The sequence below is a fragment of the Eubalaena glacialis genome, chromosome X, assembly GCF_028564815.1.
Source record: "Eubalaena glacialis isolate mEubGla1 chromosome X, mEubGla1.1.hap2.+ XY, whole genome shotgun sequence".
NCBI lineage: Eukaryota > Metazoa > Chordata > Mammalia > Artiodactyla > Balaenidae > Eubalaena > Eubalaena glacialis.
The window spans coordinates 112,522,801-112,540,258 of NC_083736.1; the positions used below are offsets into that span (position 1 = coordinate 112,522,801).

A 17,458-nucleotide genomic window follows, 5' to 3' on the forward strand; every position below is an offset into this window, starting at 1 on the left:
AGCCAATAAAGCAGTTTAAGTCCAGGCCCCCAACAGGTAGCAATTATATGCCTATTGTCTAGCTTGATTCTGTCCCACTCCTTTCTCCAACACATTTAAACTTTCCAAACAACATGTCTGCCAAAGGCTACTAGAACCTTATGGTTGATACAGGGATGAAGGGTCAGGTCACGTCTGCCTCTTCTCTCAGATGACGTGTAATATCTTATGCACTACATGCCAATGCATTGCCTACCCACTCTCTCTCAGCCTCCCCCTTGCTTTCAACAAGTGCTTTAAAATTGTAGCTGACAAGCTCCTGCTCACGCACCGTCTCCAGGTGGGTTACAAGTTTTGCATCAGATCATCGGATGATTAAGCTATAACATAAGCCTTTCAGCTCAAAAAAAAAGTTTTAAATGACATTTAAACTAAGCGTCATGGCTGAGGCTCGGGCATCAGAGGTCAGATCCCAGGGAGAGGACTGGGGTTGCCTGCGTGAGCACGGCCTGAAGGCGGCTAGTGCGCCACAGCTAACCAGGAGGGAATCCGGGAAAAAAGTCTGGAACTACCTAAGAGTCAAGAGACCATTGTTTCCGGGTGCGTGAGGAGAGGAGATTCAGAACACCACCTAAACGAGCTCCAGAGAGAGGCGCAAGCCGTGGCTATCAGCGCGGACATCAGAGACGGGCATGAAACACTAAGGCTGCTGCTGCAGCCACCAAGAAGCCTGTGTGCAAGCACAGGTCACTCTCCACACCTGCCCTCCCGGGAGCCTGTGCAGCCCGCCACTGCCAGGGTCCCGTGATCCAGGGACAACTTCCCCAGGAGAACGCATGGCGCGCCTCAGGCTGGTGCAACGTCACGCCGGCCTCTGCCGCTACAGGCTCGACCCGCATCCGTACCCCTCCCTCCTGCCAGCCTGAGTGAGACAGAGCCCCCGAATCAGCCGCTCCTTTAACCCTGTCCTGTCTGGGCGAAGAACAGACGCCAGAGGGCGACCTACATGCAGAGGCGGGTCCAAATCCAAAGCTGAACCCCAGGGGCTGTGCGAACAAAGAAGAGAAAGGGAAATCTCTCCCAGCAGCCTCAGGAGCAGCGGATCAAATCTCCACAATCAACTTGATGTACCCTGATTCTGTGGAATACCTGAATAGACAACGAATCATCCCAAAATTGAGGCAGTGGACTTTGGGAGCAACTGTAGTCTTGGGGTTTGCTATATGCGACTGAATAGTTTCTGATTTATATGTTTATCATAGTTTAGTTTTTAGCACTTGTTATCATTGGTGGATTTGTTTATTGGTTTGGTTGTTCTCTTCTTTTTTTTTAATTACATTTTAAATTTTTTTATTTTAATATTTTTTAATTCTTTATTTTAATAACTTTATTTTATTTTATTTTATTTTTCTTTCTTCCTTTTTTTTCTACCATTTCTTCTGAGCCGTGTGGCTGACAGGGTCTTGGTGCTCCAGCCGGGAATCAGGCCTGAGCCTCTGAGGTCGGAGAGCCGAGTTCAGGACACTGGTCCACCACAGACCTCCTGGCTCCACATAATATCAATCGGCGAGAGCTCTCCCAGAGATCTCCACCTCAACACTAAGGCCCAGCTCCTCTCAACGACCAGCAAGCTACAGTGCTGGACACCCCATGCCAAACAACTAGCAAGACAGGAACACAACCCCACCCATTAGCAGAGAGGCTGCCTAAAATCATAATAAGTTCAAAGACACCCCAAAACACACCACCGGACGCAGTCCTGCCCACCAGAAAGACAAGATCCACCCTCATCCGCCAGAACACAGGCACTAGTCCCCTCCACCAGGAAGCCTACACAACCCACTCAACCAACCTTACCCACTGGGGGCAGACACCAAAAACAATGGGAACTACGAACCTGCAGCCTGCGAAAAGGAGACCCCAAACACAGTAAGTTAAGCAAAATGAGAAGACAGAGAAATACACAGCCGATGAAGGAGCAAGGTAAAAACCCACCAGACCAAACAAATAGGCAAGAGGAAATAGGCAGACTACCTGAAAAAGAATTCAGAGCAATGATAGTAAAGATGATTCAAAATCTTGGAAATAAAATGGAGAAAATACAAGAAACGTTTAACAAGGACCTAGAAGAACTAAAGAGCAAACAGACAATGATGAAGAACACAATAAATGAAATTAAAAATTCTCTAGAAGGATTCAATAGCAGAATAACTGAGGCAGAAGAACAGATAAGTGACCTGGACGATAAAATAGTGGAAATACCTATCACAGAGCAGAATAAAAAAAAAAGAATGAAAAGAGACATCTGGGACAACATTAAACGCACCAACATTCGAATTATAGGGGTCCCAGAAGAAGAAGAGAAAAAGAAAGGGACTGAGAAAATATTTGAAGAGATTATAGTTGAAAACTTCCCTAACATGGGAAAGGAAATAGTTAATCAAGTCCAGGAAGCACAGAGAGTCCCATACAGGACAAATCCGAGGAGAAACACGCCAAGACACATATTAATCAAACTATCACAAATTAAATACAAAGAACAAATATTAAAAGCAGCAAGGGAAAAACAACAAATAACACACAAGGGAATCCCCATAAGGTTAACAGCTGATCTTCCAGCAGAAACTCTGCAACCCAGAAGGGAGTGGCAGGACATATTTAAAGTGATGAAAGGGGAAAACGTACAACCAAGATTACTCTACCCAGCAAGGATCTCATTCAGATTCGACGGAGAAATTAAAACCTTTACAGACAAGCAAAGCTAAGAGAATTCAGCACCACCAAACCAGCTTTACAACAAATGCTACAGGCGGGGAAAAAAAAATGGTTCTGAAGAACCTAGGGGCAGGACAGGAATAAAGACACAGACGTAGAGAATGGACTTGAGGCCACGGGGAGGGGTAAGAGTAAGCTGGGACAAAGTGAGAGAGTGGCATGGACATATATACATTACCAAATGTAAAGCTGATAGCTAGTGGGAAGCTGCCGCATAGCACAGGGAGATCAGCTCGGTGCTTTGTGTCCACCTAGAGGGGTGGGATAGGGAAGGTGGGAGGGAGACGCAAGAGGGAAGGGATATGGGGACGTATGTATATGTATAGCTGATTCACTTTGTTATAAAGCAGAAACTAACACATCATTGTAGAGCAAGTATACCCCAATAAAGATGTTAAAAAAAATAAAATAAGCGTCATTTCTGTCTTCAACCTGTCAGACTCTTAAGCGCATCGTCCCTATACATATGAGTTTGTTGGGTTTTAAGTTTTATGAAATGTACGACTTTGGCAACCCACCTATGAAAAGGATTATATATCCCCTCAAGCTAAATCCCCTCCAATAGTGCAGTTACTCCGGGTTTGCCACCAGTGAGTGGAAAAATCAAACCTAATTCTGTGTGTTTACTGAGCCCACACAGCCACTCTTAAGCCGCTTGATGAAAATCCTTTAAGTAGTCAAGATGCAAGCAAAAGCGCTAGCACACTCTTACCCTGAGCTCTTGCCAGTTGCTGGGTTTGTCCATCACCCAGAGCACCGTCACACCACCTGCTTCCCCACCTAGGTTTCTGAAAATGGCCTGCTGACTGCTGTTACTGGCACAGATAGAGGCTTGAGGACAAAAGGCCGCTGGACTGACTCAGGATGCCACAAGTGAGATACTTCACTACTGACTCCAAATTTCAGCTGCTCCCTAGCCCTCTGGAGAATTCTTAACACTCTCTCCCAGCCACAGCTGGCTTTCATAAGGAGCCGAGACCAGGAAAGGAATGCCATTTGGGGAGTTGCCTTTTTCACTTTTTCGTCAGTGTTGGCCCCTGAAATCTTTAAGTTGACCTGAAAATGACCTTCCCGCTCATCTGCATGCTACAGCTGTCCCAGGAGAGCTAAATGGGTCTTTTCTGACACTAGTTAGTTACCTGCTACTCCCCATTGCCTCTAATAACTATGTGGATTGCGTCACAGACATTATGCCAAGCAGGGCTTGAGCTCTGAAATAAGAGACCATGACAAGAGCCTTTTCATATGGAGGAAGGGGTAGTGGTGGCAGAGGGCAAGGGTTTCTCCAAGGCTGGCTATGAGCTGATATGACCGTTCTGCTGCGTTGGCCTCACCAAGCATACAAGAGATGGGCGGGGCTGCTCAGTCTCTGGCTGAGTTGGCTCGATCAGCAGCTCCCTCCTCCTCTACCAGCTGAGCCTCTTCTACCTGCTCTTTGCTATCCCTTTGTCTATTTCTGTCTGTATAGGTCTTTTTTCAGGTTCAGCGTGGTAATTCTCATTTTGGAGCCAGGTCCACATCAATGAGGCTTAATTGAGTACAGATTTAACACTGTTCTTCATTGAAGAAGCACCCTCCAGAAAAACAAACTGCCATCTCTGAAAAAGCTCCTTAGAAAGAAACAATTCAGTAAAGGTAGAAAAGCCTGGCTGAAGAGCAAGTGCCTGCGGGGAGCAGCTTCTTCCTGTTGTCTTGTGTGACTTCAAAAGTACTTCAAACTAAAAATGGCTTTCTTTTTGGCTGCATTGGGTCTTCGTTGCTGCGCACGGGGGCTACTCTTCATTGCGGTGCGCAGGCTTTTCATTGCGGTGCCTTCTCTTCTTACAGAGTACGGGCTCTAGGCACGCGGGCTTCAGTAGTTATACCTCAGTAAAAAAAAAATACAGATGCTCAGGCAGGCAAAAAATAAATAAATAAAATTTAAAAAAATAAAAATGGCTTTCTTTGGGAATCTGTTCTTTTGCTGCACGTTCCTGGAAACCAGACAAGAAGCCCCGCTTTGTCTATCTAGCCACATCTTGTTAGCATTTAGCTGTGCTTATCATCTGGTGAGTGTTTCAGTTACTGAGTTAGGTTTTTTTTCTCTTAAAGGGTGTCAAGATTCTCAAAATCCTTTCTTGACCTGCTTGAAAAAGAACCTAATTCCCCTAAATTCAATCCAAAGTGATTTTCTCACACAAGTGTCCCTTAGTTCTTCCTTCCAAAACAAAGAAGTGGCAGTTTCTTTCAGAACTATCTAGTATTTTGACTTTAAAGATAAAAAACTACTTAAATGAAGTAATTAAATCAAATGAGATCAACTGGGAAATGCTGCTAGCAGGGCATTTGCACGTTCTAAGCAGGAGGTAGAAATACATTGGCAGGGATAGAAGGTGGCTTTATCTGTGAATTCTCTTGGCATGACAAGGTTCTTTCTAGCTGATTCAGACTCTCTGTGCCAAAAAACCCCACTAGCTTTTGGGCCAATTCCATTCTCCTCAGTTGCTTTTGTTTCTACGACCTGGTCTGGCCCCAGGCAAAAGAGTAAAATAGATAAAATCTGTGTTTGTCTCCCCTCCAGTTAGAAATGTGGAGCTGGTGATTCAGGAGTTAGCGCAATGAGGGAAGAGTTGAAGCCATAGGTAATAATACTGAGGGGAGAAAGGAAGAACAGAACCTTAAAGAGACTTGCTTATTCCACAAACCTTCATTAATTACCTACCAAACCAGGGCCCGTGAATAGACTCTGGGGGTACAAACGTACATCTTGACTGAGAGAGCAGAACTAGGAAGCAAAGACAGAAAATGAACATTCAGAAAGGTAGGAGAAGAACCCATAGTCTTCAGCATCAGAGAGCTAAGGAAAGAGGGTATATATAGTGCTAAGGGCCAGTGGTATCATATGAGTGGTCTGCGGAAAGGTCTTTGAATTTGGTAACCAAGTATATAGTTCAAGAAGCAATTTCACTAAATTGGAGGGGAATGGAAGTTAGAGCACAGGTGTATAAGGGAAACATTGTGTTAAAATCAAGAGATAGTAAAGACGAATTTTTCAAGAAGATTGGTGGTGATAGGGAGTGATGCTGTATGGTTAAGAGGGTAGTAGGATCAAAAAAAGGAGGAAGAAGTGTTTTTTTGTTTCATTTTTCTTTGTCAGTATGCAGAATGGCCTGAGTATGAGGTAATTATTAAGTGAATAAGACCTGTCATTGGTTTCAAATTACAGCAGGAATTAGAATCACCTGGAGGGCCACCTGAGGGGGGCCCCCAAGTTTCTTATTTAATAAACATGGGGTGGGGCCTGAGAATTGGCATTTCTAACAAGTTCCCAGGTGACTCTGTTGCTGCTAAGTCTGGGGAATCACACACTGAGAACCACTAGAATAGATTGAGAAGGAAAAAATAGTAAAAGAGAATAAAGAGCTGAATTTTAAGAAGAGACAGAAGAGTATGAGATGCAAGGAATACATAGATTAAATCTTAGAAAGAAAGAGTTCATTTTCTAAGCGATGGGAATGACAGAAGGGATAAAGATAACAGCAATATATTGAGGAAGAGAAGAAAGGCACTGAGGTGATAGAGCTCATATCAGATGGCTTCCATCTTCTCAGTAAAGGAAGAGGCAAGATCATCTGCAGAGAGGGTAGGTAAGGATTAGGGACTGGGAAACGTTTGGAATAAGCATCATTCACAGACTTAAAGAAGAATCAACCTCACGGTGATAGATGATGGATTTAATTTTAGAAATGGTGAGTTTGAGATGGTAGTCAGCCTTCAAGGTAGATTTGGTCAGCAGGCTGTTGGCTTCAATAAATGCATACATTCTGCAGCAGATTTTTGTCTGTTTTGTCTTGCTCACTGCTTCACCCCTAGCACCAAGAATAGTGCTTGGCACAGAATAGGCGCTCAGATATACACTGGAATGAACCCGAGAGGCGTTGGCTGAGGTTGATTATTGTACATAAAAGGAATATATAGTAGAAACCTGCAAGTATCTCTGGAGTTAGAATATTATGGTGGTTAAGAGAGTGAGTTCTGGAATCTGAAGACCAGGGTTCTAATCCCAGCCTCTCAGTGCCTCACTTCCTCCTTCTCTAACATGGGAATGATCAAGGACCAACCTCAAGGTTGCTGTGAGAATTAAATATATATAAGGGGCTTAGCACAACACCTCACACAGAGTAAGCACTGAATCAATGTTAGCTGGCTGTTTATTACTGCATTTCCCCTTCAATTAATTAAGGAGTGTTTCTTAACCAGTTTGAGTCACCATGTGTAAATCAAAGTACTAAAACATTAAAAAAAAATACCCTTCTCAGATTTCATCATTCTTCCCCTACTGGTAGGGATATTGAGGCATAACTATTTAACAAAGAAAAAATGATCATCAAAATTGGTGTTTTCACTTTATACCTGATATACCATCCAAAGCCTTTCCTTAGAAGCATTTTTATAAGTATGCATTTTAAGGCCTGGCTCCAGACTAAAACCTACTACTGACATAAGGGAACTATTGTGGAAGACAAAGGAAATAAGTGTAGAAGTTCCTAGTGCCTATTTTCATGGGACTAATATAAAAACATTGTCTGCCTTCGCCTGAACTAATTATGCAGTGCACTACTGACACATTTATTTTATTGATCCAATACATGTGAGTGCTACACTGATATTTATCACTAGAAATGATGGCTTACTATATAAATTAATATGTATTGTAATAACTGCTTTGCCCTTGTTATTGCCCATGCAGAATTCTTTCATGTTTGCATATTTCGTATTCAATAGTCAAGAGCTTATTTTTTAGGCATCTACAGTTTCTTTAGTTTAGTATCTTTTGCAGTGATAGATACAAAAATAGGAAATTGAGCCCCTGCCTTCAAAGAACTTATGTTTTTATAGACATACTCTCAAAGAAATAAGTCAAGAATAATGGCAAACACTCAAGTGTTAAACTGAGTACTGTAGTCCTGTGTTGCACCTCATGGTGGGGAGGGAGGCACATATCAAAAGTATAGACCATTATGCTGTTCCCACAAGAATTTCCGGTCAGGTAAGGGAGATATGACATAAGAGCATGAAAATTAAAATAAGAATATAAGAATTAAACAGTGGTATGTCACAGGAGAGTACAAGTTGAGTTGCAAGGTAGCAAAACAATTTTAGGAAAAAAATTTGAATCAGTTGCCCTAAGCCAATATGCCTCAGAGGATGAAGTGTCTTTTCCTTAACTTATCATCAAGTTAGAGTATTTTAGGACCCACTGAATGCTACTACTTGTCTAACCAAAGCATTGACAAATCAGTTGGTTATAGTGACTTAAGACTTCATATTTCTACCAAAGAGGTATATTAAGTGGCAAATGACTAATGGAAATACTGTCTCTAAAAGTCAAAAAATGTTTTTTTCCAGAGGGCTGATATAGCTGTTGCTCCACTCACTATAACGCTGGTCCGTGAAGAAGTCATAGATTTCTCAAAGCCGTTTATGAGCCTGGGCATCTCCATCATGATAAAGAAGCCTCAGAAATCAAAACCAGGAGTATTCTCGTTTCTGGATCCCTTGGCTTATGAAATCTGGATGTGCATCGTCTTCGCTTACATTGGAGTCAGTGTAGTTCTTTTCCTAGTCAGCAGATTCAGCCCTTACGAATGGCACTTGGAAGACAACAATGAAGAACCTCGTGACCCGCAAAGCCCTCCTGATCCTCCAAATGAATTTGGAATATTTAACAGTCTTTGGTTTTCCTTGGGTGCCTTTATGCAGCAAGGATGTGATATTTCTCCAAGGTTTGTTTCCATGTCATACCCAATGCCTCCTTGCATGTTATGGCCATGATCCATTCATGCACATCTGATATTCATCCATCTCAAGTCCAGATTTCTTTCATTTAACATTCCATCCAGCGACAAATTATCATCAAGCCATTTTTGTTTGCTTGCGTCCTTGAAGTGAGTGTGTTATTGGTGCTGCTTTGAATGTCTTTCATGCATTTCTATGGTATCATCAATTTATACGCATTATAGCAAACATTTGAACTCTGGATAAAGGCAACATTGCCAGCTAATATTGATATTATTCAGATAAAGCTAACACTAAATCTTGATCAGAACAAACAGGCATGGTTTCCTCATTAATTGAGCTAGAACATTTTCTCATTTGACCAGAGACTGGATCTAGAAAATATTTAAAAGACAGAACTCTTCTTTAAAACCCTCCTACCTTCCCCTTTCCCCTCCATTTTTCATTTTGCTCTCTGACTGCCTAGAACTATTTCACTGTAGTATCTTGCCCAAGTTTTATCACTAAAACAATAAAACTTCTAGAAGAAAATATGGGAGGAAGTCTGTGTGACCTTGGATTGGACAAAGAGTTTCCAGAACGCAAAAAGCACAATCCACTGTAAAAATTGATAAACTGGACTTCACCAAAAGTCAAAACTTTTGCATTTCAAAAGACATCATTAAGCAAATGAAAAGACAAGCCACAGTGGGAGAAAATATTAGGAAATCATACATGTGATAAAGGACTTGTATCCAGAATATATAAAGATCTCTTGCAACTTAATAAAAAGAAGATAAACAACCCAATTCTAAAAATGGATGAAAGATTTGAATAGATATTTCCCCAAAGAAGGTATAAAAATGGTTAATAATCACATGAAAAGATGCTCAACATCATTAGTCATTAGGGAAATGCAAATTAAAATCACAGTGAGACAGCTCTACACATCCTCTAGAATGGCTATAATCAAATTGACAGATATTACCAAGTGGTGACAAGGATGTGGAATGACTATAGCTCTCATCCATTAGTAGCGTGAATGCAAAATGCTACACCCAAATTGGAAAATGGTTTGGCAGTCTCTTATAATTAGACATACACTTAAAATATGACACAGCAATTCCACTCTTATTTACCTAAGAGAAAAGAAAACATATATCCACACAAAGACTTATACACAAATGTTCATAGGAGCTTTATTTATTATAGCCAAAAGTGGAAACAACCCAAATGTCCATCAACAGATGAATGGATAAACAAAATGTGGCATATCCGTACCACATTTGGAATGGGAAACTATTGAGCAACTAAAAAAAGACAACTGCTACGTGCTACTAAATTAACTTTGAAAACATAATGCTAAATGAAAGAAGCCAGATGCAAAAGGCCACTTACCATATGATTCCATTACTTGAATTCCATTTATTGACTATCCCATATTGTATTATTCCATTTGTCCAGAATAGGCAAATCAACAGAGACAGAAAGCACGTTGTTGGTCTCCGGGGCCTTGGAGGGAGCAGAGAGGGGCTGATCAGGATCAGGATTAGGGTGAGGCAAGTGAGGCTGAGTAGAGCAAGTACAGGGGTCAGATCCAGTCTTTATTTTAAAATTTACTATTTTATTAATCATGGATTTTTTGCATTAATTTTTATTTTTTAAAAAAATTATACTAAAATGCTCTTTATTTTGATTGAGATTTTGGCACCCCCTTAAATTTTGTGTGGGGGGCAAATGCCTCACTTGCCTCACCCTAGTCCCATTCCTATCAGGATTAACCACAAAAGGGCACAAGGCAACTTTTCAGAGTGTTGGAAATTTTCCAAAACTGGGTTGTGGCAATGGTTGCACAACTCTAAATTTACTAAAATCATTAATTGTACACTTATATTGGTGAATTGTATGGTATGCATATTTTACCTCAGTGAAGCTATTGAAGATATTGAATGTGAATATCCTAGACCTTACCCACTTAAAGTGTCGAGTCACCTAAACAAAAATGGTGGCAAATTCATAATTATAAAATATTGTAAGCAAATGTAACATCTTTATAATCAGAAAAAAATGAAATAAAAAGTTGTAGTTTTGGTAAAATTGAACATTAATCCAAATACTGACCAGAATCAATTATACAAACATATAGGGATTTTCATTTAGACTAGAAGGACTCAGAAGGTCACCTACCATGTTTTTATAGCATACTTCATTTGAGGTTATCCACTTGGAGCACAAAACATTTAAAATGAAGTTTTGCTGTATAAATCGCTGGTAACCATCTTCAGCAGCTTTTTAGTATAACACGTGTGGGGTAAGCCTCATTTATCTGTCATTCTTTTTTGCCACCCTCAATCTGCTTGGTCAGATTCTCCAAATTATTTCACTCTCTATTCCTTTTGTGCTTGGAATGTGTGTCGTTTTGTGATATCATCTGGGAGTTAATTGTGCTAGTTTCTTTCTTTTCTGATTTTTTTAAATGTTCACTTCAAGAGATGAGGGTTTCTGAATGATCCTGTAATTGAATGATTTTAACATGGCTGGTAATCTGTGTTGAGACAATGCTAAAGACTTATTAAGGCTGGAGATTTTATTGGTTTCTGTAAGTGAATTTTCAAAACTAAATTTGTGATATCCCCACTGGAGTGCTACATACTACTGTGCATACTCAAACAGGACTCTTAAAAGGCCATTTGTTTTTAGAAGTATTTATGCATATTGCCTCATTAAGTAATAACTTAAAAATGATGGCTTGAAAATGACAAGCTGGAAAGATTCTTTATTTTCATTTTTTGTAGCAGAATTTAAGCTGTGGCTCTTCTGTGGCGCCGAAATATATCAAGTGCTTTTTTCAAGGTACAGATTTTATTATTCTGCGCTAGACACTGTCCTAGAGAGCGATGGCTTTCAAATGTTTTGAGCACAACCCTCGGTCAGAGATAAATTTTCCATCACAGCTCAGTACACATATATGTACGTAACAAAAGTTTCACCAGAAATTACCCTTACAGTGTGCCATGCATTCTGATATTCCCTATTCTGTTTCTTTTTTTTTTTTTTCTAAATGCTGGTCACAACTCAACCCAGCAATGGGGCACACAGCCCCATTTCTGTTCAATGGCCATCCTTGGAATGCAAACTCTCCAGAAAGCCCAGAATGTGAGCATGCATTGTACACTCTGACTTTTCTCAAAATTGGAGCAATTCAAGGCATTATAAGAGACCACATTTTAAAGTAGAATTATCAAATATCATAGCAGGAGGAGATGTCAGAGATAAATTAATCCAGCTGCATCCGTTTACTGAGGGCCCAGGAACAACGTTCTCTGAGTTCCCACTGTGTCTGGGCACTTTACCTGTATTATCATATGAATTCTAATCCTCAAAACACTACCACAAGGTGGGCATCGTACTTATTTTTTAGGTGAAGGTGATGCTCAGGTGAAGTAATTTGCCCAGTCACACAGCTAATGACAAAGCCAGTGTTCATACCCAACTCCAATTCCAAAACCTGCGCTCTTTCCACTTCATACTGCTTTTCTCATATCATAGAGAAAGGAATAGTACCCGGAGAGATAATGTCATGGAACCCGAGGGCATGGAGGCTGTAAGAGCCAGCAATACAATTATTTCCACTACCACACACAGCCTCCCACTACCGACCTAAAGGTGCACTGTTTGTTCCATTCTTTTCCTCATGCTCATGCCCAAGAGATGTTTTCCAGTCTCCCAACCTCTGACGAAACAGTACCTTTGCCCTGGCTGTTTAAGAAAATAGGCAGTGAGCATTTAAGAATGCTGCTGAACATGTGTTCACTCAAAGTTAAAGACTGGGAAATCAGCAACAAGACATCATGAGGAAAACTGAGCATGATTCCAATGCCATCAAATAAAGCTATGAACAGTAACCTAGAAGCCTAAAGAGTCTATGTCAATATTAGGTTTGATATTTTCAACTACCCCAATTGTTCAGGGTGACCAATTCAGGTGGAGACTGAGTAATCAATGTAATAAGCTGAGGTTATATTCATACACAAACTAATTTGTTGGGGGGAGTCAGGAGAAGAAAGTATGAGGAGATTGCATTCAACCCTCTTCCCCCTGACTGGGGGATGGGGAGATAGCCAGTGGGTGTAGCCAGATGGAGGGAGCATAGTGATTAGGTATGCGGGTCCTGGAGTTCATCTCACTAGATTCACAATCCGCTTAGCTGTTGTGTGACATGGGGGCGAGGTACTAAATCTTGCTAAGGCTCAGTTCCTCATCTATAAAATGTAAAGCACAGTGCCTGACATATAGTAAGTTCTCAATACACGTTACCTATTATCATTTTTAAACTGGCTGCTGTTAACCATCCTGGCTTCACAAATACTAATCGTTCATATTGCATTTGCATTTTAGTTCCTAATACTCCTTAGGAATACAGTTAAAATTTTAGTCAGTGCCAAATAGCTGATTTCTGACGAGAAATAACCAACAACATTCCGTCTTGAAACCATAAAGTGCTTTCCTTAAGGATTACACCACTTGCAAACATTTTGATTGTATTATTCCACAATGTCTTGCTGATATTGACAGGTGGTTGGAATTTTTTTAATCTGAAATTTATTTCGTTTGTAAAACGTTGACAGAACTGCTAAGCAGGCCAGAGTCCAAGTCCTTCCAGACAAATGCGCCCCCTGCTGACTTTCTCTAAAGCTGCAGGGACCTCTGAGGGCTAGCCAAGTTGAAGATACAAGGTTCCAGGGAATTGCAGCAGAGAAAATGGAAAGAACACACTAACTTGAACCTGGTTACTGTGTACAGATTATTCCATGGGCATTATTCTCCTGTTAAGTTTTCCAGATAGCAAAAACTTTGGAGAAGCAGGCAGGGGATCTGTCCAGGTTAGCTGACACATAGATCCTCCTTTTTTAAATGGAAAGTATGTGCAGAATAATAAAATATACGAAGGGTAAAAAATGAATGGGATCAAAGACAATAGGAGAGTTTGGGGCTCCGTTTAAAGCAACGATAGCCTTTCCTTTACTGATGTATGACCAGTGTCTTCATCCTACTGCAACTGCAAATTCACTTCAAAGCAGTAGTGGTGTGGTAATAAATTAATTGTAGTAGCAGGATTTTTATTACAACTATTTCATGACTTTTCTGGCTGAAAGCCGTAGTTTTCAGTCTTTGGGAGATGGTTAGTTATTCCCATCAGAGAAGACTATAAGAACCAAAGATTGACTCTGCACATTTTTTAAAAATCTGTCATAGACACAGCATTGAATGGAGTGTAGAAATGATGCCTACTGTGGAAGAAAGAAGAGGGAGAACAGGAATGATAAAGAGTTTGTGCAAAGGAGAGGCAGTTTGCAGTTCCGGGTCTTCATCTTGTGAAGCTAGTAAAGTGCCGATTTCAAAATTTACTTACAGGATGAAGGTTACAGCACATAGCTCACTTTTATTATCATTTTATAGGCCATAAAATACATTTTATTATTAACTCGGAAACTCTAGTTTCTTATGATCACAGATAACGTGAGCATTGTGTATTATTTTGCAATGTTATGTCTGTTTTTCTCTTGTTGCTAATTTACTTTCATTAACTTCATGCCTCCTCTTACATTTCTTCAAAAGGTATGATATGTTCCTTTAATGCATTTTTATAAATACTAAATGGCAGCATTTTACGGTCATTTCATTATGCTAACCTCAAAATCTGTCTTGTGCAACAAAACTACTTGAAATGAATGTTAAACATTTTGAAGCTGCATTAATAGAAGAAAAGATACTGGGAAATGACAGGTCTTTCTAACTCAACTATAAAGTCTTGTCTTGTTTTAATAGATCCTTTTAAAAATGTGATGGGGCTGACCCATCAGTCACTTTTTATATAGCCTCCATTTGAAATGTGGATTTAAAAGGCTATAGTTTCACTAATGAGAAAAGGGAAATGTGAAAATTCTTATAGAGCTTCTTCCCTGTGAGTTCCACTGCACATTTTCTCAGTGAAAGGATTTAGGCATCCATGACATACAAGGGAAGAAAGTGGTAGAAATTCCACCAAGACTCTTGTCAAAGCTACCACTGTCTTTTTTTTTTTTTTTTTGATGAACAGAAAATTTTATTTATATTTTTTAAAAATCCATTCCTTTAAAAAACATCAGATCCCCAGAACTTATTCACTTAATAACTAGAAGTTTGTACACTTTGACCAACATCCCCTATTTTGCTCACCTCCCATCCCCTGAAAACCTATATTCTCTTCTGTTTTTCTATAAGTCTGGCTTTTTTAGATTTTACAGAGGTTAAATTCTTACTTGAACTGGCACAAAAGCTACTACTGTCTTGAAGGGAGAACGCTGAATGCAAGCTTGTGCATTCAACGCTGATTCCAAGGAAGCTCCTTTTTCCATCTATGCTGATGCTCGTGGATACTATTTTACCATTTCTATGTGGATATTCACCAAAATTCTCCATGATCATAGGTCTATCACAGTATTAACCACATAATTGCCAAAATCAACAGCCATGTAGACAAGAGGCCACAAAAAAGACCATTTTGCTTTTAGGTTTATTTTCAATCATGGCAACAGCCAATTTCAGCTGAGTCATACAGATCAACCACATGATTACCTGAGTCAGCCATTAAGGTGGCCAAAATAACCAGATTATGATGTGCAGGCTTGATTTTAGATCACACAGACACAGCCACAGTCCATTAGCTGCAATAGAATGGCACAAATGTAATTTCCATAAATTACTGTGTTGTTCTCCACATTTCAAGCAGATAATACATAAACTACCATTAGTATTCACAGCAGCAGAATACACCCTTTTCCATACCAAACCATGATTCTGGAAATACTCCAAAATCAGTTTTCCCCTCGGTCTCAGTAAAACCCCATCATCCCAAATAAGGATGACATTCACAGTTCCATTCCAAATGAACAACAGATAATAAACAATAATTATCCAAACATGTTTGGTTTTCCTGCAGCTATATTTCTCAGTGTTTGTAGGAAAATTGCTCCTTCTATAATTTACACACCATTTTGGGTTTTCTTATACAAAATATGAGTATTTTATACTACAGAAATGTGGGCATGTCTTTCCGATTGTGTAAGTCTAGATGATTTATTTCCTATTTCTCCTCTCTGTGCCTCAATTTCTTTATCTGTAGAATGCTCCATTTTCTTATCTGTAAAGGGATGGAGGATTAAAGGAGTTGACACATGTAAACAATTATAACAGAGTCTGGCACATAGGAAGTGCTCCTTAAATGTTCGCTATTATTATCATTTTTATTACCCTATTACTACGAATGCTACCTTGAGCATTCATCTTTTATACAGTAAAATTATTTCCAGAGTCAGATCAACCCAGAATAAATAAAATGTATATGTTAACAATGAAGAAAGACTATGAAAGGTTCAAATTCATAATTGAAATATTCTGTACACTTTTAGCATTCAGATGTGACATTCTTTCTGACTCCAGATGTTTTTACATCTTCTGATTAAAAGGGAAATGTTCCCAGGTGAAATCCTGAGAGAGTATAACTATCAGTTAGAAAATCTGTTGCAAAGCAGATTTGCACATCCGAAAAGCTAAAAGTGATTATGTTCAGAAATAAATAAATAAGGGTTATTTGAAGCATCCAGGGACCAATAGGAATTATAGGCTTTAAATAACCAAATAGTTTTGTTACAGTTAATCAATAAAGAATACTATTTATCAAAACACCTGCCAAAATTATTTGATCAGGGTGTAAAATCTAAAACAACTGAATTTTCCAGAGGCTAAAAAAAAGGTTATCTTGGGACACAGGAATTTAAATTTGCTTCAAAGTGGTAAAATGCGGGTATAGACAGAGACGAGCTTGACTTGCCAACTTTCAGCCCAGAGCTGCCCTCTTCCCACAGAGCCTGGAGATGTGCCAGGCTCCTACGCCTATTCTTGACTCTATGACAGAGTGGGTTCTTTTCCTGTGAGCTTTTCTGGGCATGAGAGAACACAGCCTAACCAGGATGGAGCTCCACCACAGAGCAGAACTTTCCTCGGGATAATGTGGCAATGTTTTATAAAACCTAGTGACCAGATTTCATTTCTGCAAACAGAGCCAGCCTTCAGCAGCACTGTGAAGGAGTTGAAGTTTCCTCACTACAAGCCCTTACCCATTGAGCATTCAGTGCCCTCACACTGCCCCCTAACTGCCCACAGACCCTCTCCCTGAGTAGCATTCATGATGCAGGACCATGACTCCCAATCCTGGCTGCACCTGAGTTTTATAAAAATGCTGCTGCCTAGGCCCAACCCTCAGAGATTCGGATTTAATTGGCCTGGGGTGGAGCCTAGGCATTTTTTTGGTCATTGTGTTTTGTTTTGTCTTGTCTTGTCTTGAGCTCCCCCAATGATATTGATGTGCAGGCAGAGTTGAGAATCACTGATGTAGAAGAAGAACAATATTTCTCAGTTTGGGCTGCAGGCCACTGCAATCACCAGTGATGCTTGAGAAGTCCAGGTTTTTGAGCACTCAGATATTCTGAATCAGCATTTTAACAAACACCCCAAGTAATGCCCATGCACAGTTATGTTTAAGAACAAAATTTTCCCTGATTAAAACTTACCCATCTTCTGTCCCATTCTCCACTAATTGCATAGACTAATCCAGGATAGTATGATAATAGATGCTTGTTGAAGTAAAATGTTACATTTTGAGCAAGCCTCCTGAAGAAAGCTCAGAGGATAATTCCAATAGTAAGAATTTCTAGGGCGGGCCAGTGAGGATGGTTTTGTTTGTTTTGATTATTTTGGTGGGGGAGGGTACAGACAAACATTTTAGTGCTTCTCAAATCCTATTAATCAGGTAGTTTCCTACTTCACTTGAGGCCTGTCCTATGTGCTACATCTCAGTTTGTAAAAGGGAAGAGTTTCAATCTCTGGATCTAAACTCCTGAGCCCC

General features: G+C 40.1%; 1 protein-coding gene across 2 annotated transcripts in view; it reads left to right on the top strand.

Moving 5' to 3' along the window:
* The window catches only part of GRIA3 (glutamate ionotropic receptor AMPA type subunit 3), a 285,426-nt gene that overhangs the window by 214,899 nt on the left and 53,069 nt on the right, over positions 1 to 17,458 (top strand). For both annotated transcript variants that reach the window (XM_061179160.1, XM_061179159.1), the window contains exon 11: positions 8,143 to 8,519. In XM_061179160.1, coding sequence (XP_061035143.1) covers positions 8,143 to 8,519 — 377 coding nt within the window. The remainder of the gene's footprint in view (positions 1 to 8,142; positions 8,520 to 17,458) is intronic.